Below are 7074 nucleotides of genomic sequence, written 5' to 3'. Positions count from 1 at the left end.
CTATTATCACGCAGCTTCTACCCAAGGGTAGCTGGGTGGGAAGGACCAGGGAGGCTGAGGGTTCAAGATGTGGAGCTCCATCAGCCCCAGAAAACAACCCAGCTGGATCAGGTCAAGGCCCACCTGTCCCGTGTGCTTTTCAGAGTTGGCACCCGGGGCCTCTCATGAGCCTGCAATCCCCCGGAGACCTTTCTCCACACACAACTCCATTGTTTCCCTGCCTCTGGTATTTGGGGCAGGTAACCCTGCTGAGTCTTCTTGACCAACAGCCCTTGTTTAGCCCAACCCTCCTGAAGTCATCCAAGGCCATCACCTCATCTGTAATGAATTCATGTGTTAATGATGCATTTGGAATTTTCTTAGGTCTGTGCCAAACTGCTTCGTCAGCTCGTCTGTGAGAGCTTCCGCCATAACTCAACATGTCCCCCAGTACCCAAAAGGCTGCTGGTTTCCCCGACTCTCGAGAAAGACACCTGGTCCCATATGGTTGGAGGGGGAGATGCTGACTGACTGACACCCAGCCGTGGGACACAAGGGGTCCACATCCCCCCCCCCCATTATTAGCTAAGAAGACTCTACCACCAGACCTGGCAGGAGGGCCACAGCCAAATGACTCCCTCCAAGAAATGCTCACCCATCACTCGGCTCAGTCTCCGGCAACAGCTCCCCCTCTCGGGCCCACCTATGCCATGCACTATCACAACAGTTGCTGCCGGACTGAAACCTACAAGGCCCGCCCTCTTTTCTGCCATACGGGTTTCGGTGATGCTGGCCAAGTCCGCCTGTTCCTCTGCATAACCTCAAACACGCCCAGCCTCGCCTCAGACAGAGCTGGCGTTTTTCAGCAGGAGCCTCTGGCTCAGCCAGAACTGCTGGATCCCAGGCAGAGCGGCAAAGGAGAGGGGACCTCCGCCAACTTCAGTGGGACCCTTAGAAGTGGAGATGCAATGGAATTGGGGAACCAGATGCACAAACTAGGCACAGGGTGGCTGAGGGCCGGAACACTAGGCCCCCAATCAGGAGAGGAGGTTGAATTCTGCCAGCACTCAGGTGCCCCCCCTCCCCATTCTAGTGACCAGCAATTCAAATCCACCCCCCACCCAGGCCCCCTTCAGTACAAGTCTAACTCAAACCACCCCACCCCCTTTTTTGGCCATAGAGAACTTAGACCCTGCAAAGCCCCCGCCCCACATTACCTTCCATGGGCTAACTGAACAAAGGGTAAGCATGGATCCTGTAAATCCAGGCCAGGGGCCAGAGGATGGCTACAAGATGCAGCTTCTAAACATCCATCAGCGCTGTTTCCCAGAGCCGAGGCTGCCTCTTCATTGTGCTGCCCAGACAACAGCAGCTCTGGGAACGGAGGAAGGATCTCGGATGACACTGAGAATAGAGGGGCAAAGTCGCCTGCCAGGTCTCCTCTTTGCCAGCCAAGTGGCTTCCACCTTCTCTACCAGCATTCATCCGCTCCCAGAGAAGACGTGGGCCTTAAACGCCACACCTACACTTGTTACAAGAGGCCTCCACAAGGGGGTGCAAATGGCCAAAGTGTATCATTACACAAACCTGGAATTTGGCTTGAGGGTCCGGGGTTGCTACCTGACCCCTTGCATGCCTCCTCCCTGTTGGCTGTAGAGCTCTGGCGGTTTGATCCCAAGGATGCGCAAGAACCTCTCTGTGAGCAAAGACCCTGGCTGTGGGCAGCATCCCTGGGGATCTTCCTGCTCCACGAGCCAAGCAAAGTGGGCTGGGCAAGGGGCCCTCAGCTGTTCCAAGGGCTCCTTTGCTGACCACTGGGACAGCTTCTGCCCACTCTTCCGGAAGGAGGAGGTGCAGCGCACGAACAGCAGCTGGTCCGTGGCTGGTCCTCGTTCTGTGGCCCTCCTGGCTGTCTTCACTTGGATAAGCAAGTGGCTGCAGACAGAGGGCGGTAGTGGTCCTCAGAATTTTATTGCAAAAGGGGAGAGAAGTCACAGCATCCCCTTTACCTTCTCCTCCTGCTTGGGGGCGAAGGCTAGGCCTGCAGGCCACTGATAACCAGACACTCCCCTCCGCGCACCCAGCCCAGGAACCCAGAGGCAGCTCCAGCCAGGAGTTCAAGCCAGCAGAGGGTGACTGAAAACCAGGTGGGATGGCGGCTCGGGGTCCCCTCCATGGAGGCGCTCTAAGCATGAAGCCCAGCGCCTGCTTCTCCAGGCCCAATAAGGTCACTGACAGGACACTCCACCACACAGGCCCTTCTGCCTAACATCCCACCCCCTCCCCGGTTCGAGGGCCAGGTGCAGTTGCAGCTCCAGGCAATGGCTCCTTCCCAGAGAGGAGAGCATGGCCCCCGGCCATCCCTGGGCAGACGGCTTGGGCTGCTGCTGGACTGTTTCTCAGAAGGCCCCAGAGGCCACCTCCAATCTCCACACGGCAGCTCCCCCTGCTGCCCCCCCGAGCAGCTGCTACTCCGCCGGGATGGGCGTGTTGCAGTTCCCATGGTAGATGCGGACGTGGCCGTCGCAGCGGAAGTAGTGCTCAAAGACGTCGCTGTAGCCGTGGTCACGCCACCAGGTGCAGAGCTGGCGGTTCCAGGTGCAGTCCAAGATGTAGAACAGCTCGGGGTGTTCCATGCCCACCAGGGTGAAGAAGTCCTGGTCCCCCAGGTGGCCCTTGAAGTGGAACTTGCTGGCCAGCTGCTGCACCACCGCCGGTTCCAGCAGACGGTTGTAGCGCTCCGACTGGCGCATGGCCTCCAGGTCCAGCAGCAGCACCCCACTGTTGAAGCCAGGCAGCCCATCCGGAGGGGGATCCCCCACCTTGGTCCCGGGATGTTCCTGCCGATACTGCCAGAAGATGTGCCTGGTGGGGGGGAGGGAGCAGGAGAGGTCAACGAAACTCTGGGTGAGAGTGCCTTCCTGCCTCCACGAAGGGGCCGTTTCCAATGTTCAAGCTCTCAGGTGCCCCAATCTGAGGAAGCCACCAGTGCACCAGAGACAGTCGCTGCCCCCTTGCAAAACCATGTCCTTCCCATTTCCTCCCTCTTGCCTGCAGGCGTGTAGGGGGGCTTCATGACACTACTTGCCAGAGCACAACACCCTTTGTCCACAGATGGCACGCTGCCCACAGGGAGGGCAACCCAGCCTGGAGTAGCTCCAAAAAGGAAAGAAAGAGGAGCCCTTAGTCCATTCGCAGCAAGTTTCCTTGTGGGTTGAAGCAATGCATCTCTGTGCCCCCTCAGCAGCAATGGGCACAGAATGACATGCAGCCCTGGCCCTAAAGATACATTGCCATGAGGACCAGGAGCTTTAGATGGCTTGTTTTCCAGGACACCAAGGCTCTTTCTCTGACTAGCCCACTCCTCTGTCCCAGTGGTGCCTTGGTCATTTGGGCATCCAGGGAATTACAGTGTGCACCAAGAGGCCTCTGTGGGTAACAAGGCCAGTCAAGACTTTCAGTCAAGGTCACGACAGGACCCTGCTCGGTCCAGGGACCAAAAGCCTATGGCTGCCCTAGGAGCCGGTATTCCCCCTGGTACTTGCCTGGCCTTCCATCGCCTGGACCTGACCCCATGCAGGCTGTTCACCCAGCCTTGTCTGCAGGCTGCAGGCTCTGCTTGTTGGACAGGGAAGCCATCCAAGACCCCTGTGCCCTACCAGTGCCCAGTAAGACCCCCCCCCCCACAGCCCAATCTGTGGCAGTCACATAGACCGCTTGCCTGCCCCACATAACACTAGGGTCCTTCTGCCCTGTGGGCTTCAGCTGACATCTAGCAGCTCACACAGTGCCAGGGCTGGTCTGGTCAGCACCCTCCCCCCACCATCCTCAGGGGGACCCAGCAGCGAAGGGCCCAGGGAGAGGCACCGTGCCAAGCATGGCTACATACCGGTAGACCGGCTGCATTTCTCGGGCGATGCCGATAACTGCTCCTTCTGGGAAGTTGTCAAATTCCTGAAACAGTTCCCGGATGTTAGCCCGGTACTCCACATCCAGGTCCACCTGTATGATCCGTGAAACCTCTGGAAGGGCAAAGAGAGCTGGTAAGACGGAAGCCTCTGCTGTCTTCAGTGCTCCCAGCTGTTAAGCAGGGGAGCCCCCCCACTCCCCGACCGGGTCAGAAAGGAGGAGGCCCAAAGGCAATGATGGCTAACCTTTTTGCCAGTGTGTGCCAAAAGCGGGGGGAATGCAGGGGGGGGGGATGTTGCATGCATGCGTGCCCACACCCCTAATGCAATGCCCCGTGCCTGCCCCCCTGCCCCAGCCTATCTGTCTGGGGGGAGCGTGGGGTTGTGTGTGTTGCAAACGCGCATGCCCATACCCATAATGAAATGCCCCCTTGCCTACCCCTCCCCTGCGCCAGCCCACCTCAATCCTGGCAATTTACCAGAGAAGCGGGAGCAGCTGGGCCTGGGCCGCGTGGTCCAGGCAAGCGGAGACAGCAAGCAAGCGAGGAGCAGGCGTGGACAAGGAACCAGACAGCAGCCAACACAGACAATGGTTCAGGCTCGCATGTGTGCTAAGAGGAGCTGCCCAGTGGGCATGCGGTGCCGGGAAATGAACTTTCGGTCTCCGGCACACGCATGCACACTGGCCAGCTGGTCTGGTTACTGTCAGTCATGCGTGAGCAACGATCAGCTGGCTGTCTGATCTTCGGGTTTCTGGCACTGCTGCACTTGTAAAGGCAAGCTGATTGTCACGTGTGCATGCGTGCGAGTAACCAGGAAGAGGCATGGGCGGTGACATGGCTCTGTGTGCCACTTCGGGCACACGTGCCATAGGTTCGCCATCACAGCCCAAAGGGATGGTGGTTTGGCCTCCAGATGTCCTTTCAGCAGCCGGGCCAGGACCTGGAGGGGCGTCCAACTGGGTTGGCCAACTGGGCTTCCTGAGGAAGGGGCCTGCCTTTTCTCCCCTGCCCCCTTGAAGGCTCGTCCTGCCCAAAGGCAAAGCCCACGGCTGCTTCAGCCATTTGGCGGCAGGCGCATTTTCTCCACCTGCAGAGGGAACACTCTGACTCTGGACCTTGAATGTCCAGTGCCCTCGGCCGGGTCTCTTGAAGGAGGCAAGTGAGTCGGTGGCCGCCTCTGGCTGGTCTCTGCCTGGAACAACCACCAGCAAAGTAGAAAGCATGCCAAGGACTCCTCTATGCAAAATACATTTTCCCAGGGAAAAACGAATGGTCAAAATGTGGCCATGAAACATGGAAAAAGCCCCCGGGCACTTCCTTAGACGCCTCTGTTCGGCTCCAGTACCTTGGGATTCCTCCCCTCAGCGCCACCCTCCTGCAGGTCCTTTTTTTTGGGAGGGAGGGTGGGAATCCAGCCTCAGCTGGGATGCTACAAATATTTCTTCAGGTGTATCCTTCACAGCTGGTTAATTCACAAAAGTCCCCCTGGGCTCCTCCTGATTTGGGGCTCCTTCTGTGGTGGCTCCAAAGGAGGCTTGAAGAACAGAGGCCCCAGGAGGGCAGCAGGCAGACGAGGGGCACCGATGCCCCCCAGTTCCCACTCACCTCTGGGCATGATGTGGTGCATGGCGACCGAGAGGAAGAAGAGCGAGTCCCCGTAATAGCTGCCAGCCCCTGCACTGAAGAGCTTCTGCATGGCCTCCACCGTGGGCTGCAGCTTCTGGGCCAGCACCTCCAGGTCGTGGAAGACCACCTGCCGGGCAGAGGGACTGTCAGGGCAAAGGGGGGGGGCGGATTTTCCCCCAACAGCGCAAGAGAAGGCGGCCCCCTCCCCCACTGCCCACGGGCTCCTTTCGGGGCCTGTCCAGACAGGGCGGTTCAGTTACAAGCAGCAACAGGCTGAGGCAGACAGGAAGGGGGGGTGGGGGGAGGGGGGGAGAGGAAGGAAAAGGAAGCCCCTCCCTCCCTCCTTCCCTCCACAAAACCAAACTCTCCGCCTGGCTAAGTTGCCAAGCGGCGCCGAGAGGCCGGGACTGAGGCCGAGGGCGGAGGAGTCCCCGTCCCCGGCCGCTGCCGAATCCGGGTGAAAGCTGCCTCCGCGCCAGTCCACAGGGCCGCGCTGGCCGGCGAAGGGGCCGAAGGGGAGGCGGGGGGTCCCCCTGGCCCACCTTGTACTTGAAGGCGGCGGGGCGCAGCGCCTGCTGGAGCAGCTGCCGGGCGGGGCTCCTGCTGGGCCCGTCGCAGAGCAGGTGCAGCGCCAGCGCCTCCCGCGGGCCCAGCTTGCCGAAGCGCACGAGGGAGCGCAGCGCCGCCGCCGCCTTGGCCCGCAGCGCCTCGTTGCGCTCCGCCTTGGCCAGCACCGCCAGCACGTGCAGCTCCGCCGCCTCGGCCCGCAGCAGCTCCTCGCCCGCCTTGGCCTTGCTCTCCGGCGCCGGGGCGGCGGGCGACGGGGAAGGGGGCGCCGGAGGCGGCGGCGGCGGGGCGCGCTGCGCGGGGCCGGAGCCCGCGTAGTAGAGCGCGCAGGCCAGCGCCAACGCCGCCGCCGCCGCCGCCAGAGCGCAGGGCTGGGCGCGCAGCACCGCCGGACGACGCGCCATGGCCGCCTCGCCAGCACCGGCCCCGCCCCGGAGGGAGGAGGAAGCGGCGGGTGGGAGGGCGGGACGGAATCCCGCTGCCTGGACCGGGAGCCTCTCCGGAGGCGGCCGAAGGTCCGCTCGCCGCCGCCTTTGTGCGCTTCGGCAAGGACTGAAATGCGGAAGGAATCCCCCTGCAATGGGCTCCTGACGCCTTAAGCGGGGAGTCCTCGGGTTTCCCCCCTTGCTTCTCCCCCGCCCCCTTCTCCAGAGGCTCCCGGTGTCCCCCCAAACCTTCCCCAGGCACTCCCGCCTTGCAAAGATCAGCTGGGAAACCTGGAGGGAGGAGAGTCCAGGAGATCGGAGCCCCCCCCCATCCCCGAAGAGGCCGTGATTGGCTCGCTCTGGCCCCGAAGGGCAGGACCAGAAGCCAGGTGGTCAAAGCGCAAGGAAGGAGCCTTTAGAGGGGCCCGCCGCCCGCCACAGTGGGGCAGGCTGCCCCAGGAGGACCCTCTTTCTGACTCTGGGATGCCAGGTGTGCCCGGTGGCACAGGAAGACTCCAGGGCCCCTCCCCCTCTCAGCTGCTCAGTCTTTGGGGAGCAGCCCTCTGG

The 7074-nt window shown here is 61.4% G+C and overlaps 1 protein-coding gene across 1 annotated transcript; it reads right to left on the bottom strand.

Moving 5' to 3' along the window:
• Positions 1 to 1929: 1929 nt before the first annotated feature.
• Positions 1930 to 6837, bottom strand: XXYLT1 (xyloside xylosyltransferase 1). Its single transcript, XM_034424574.3, has 4 exons — positions 6058 to 6837; positions 5495 to 5642; positions 3869 to 4001; positions 1930 to 2844 (listed from the first exon to the last, which is right to left on the bottom strand). The coding sequence occupies exons 1-4, from the start codon at positions 6484 to 6486 to the stop codon at positions 2448 to 2450; spliced, it is 1107 nt and encodes a 368-aa protein (XP_034280465.2). The 5' UTR covers positions 6487 to 6837; the 3' UTR covers positions 1930 to 2447.
• Between the last annotated feature and the right edge of the window lie 237 nt (positions 6838 to 7074).

This window comes from Pantherophis guttatus, chromosome 6, assembly GCF_059756535.1.
Source record: "Pantherophis guttatus breed Tessera chromosome 6, ASM5975653v1, whole genome shotgun sequence".
In the NCBI taxonomy this organism is placed as follows: domain Eukaryota; kingdom Metazoa; phylum Chordata; class Lepidosauria; order Squamata; family Colubridae; genus Pantherophis; species Pantherophis guttatus.
This window is presented reverse-complemented; position numbering and strand designations above follow the sequence as displayed.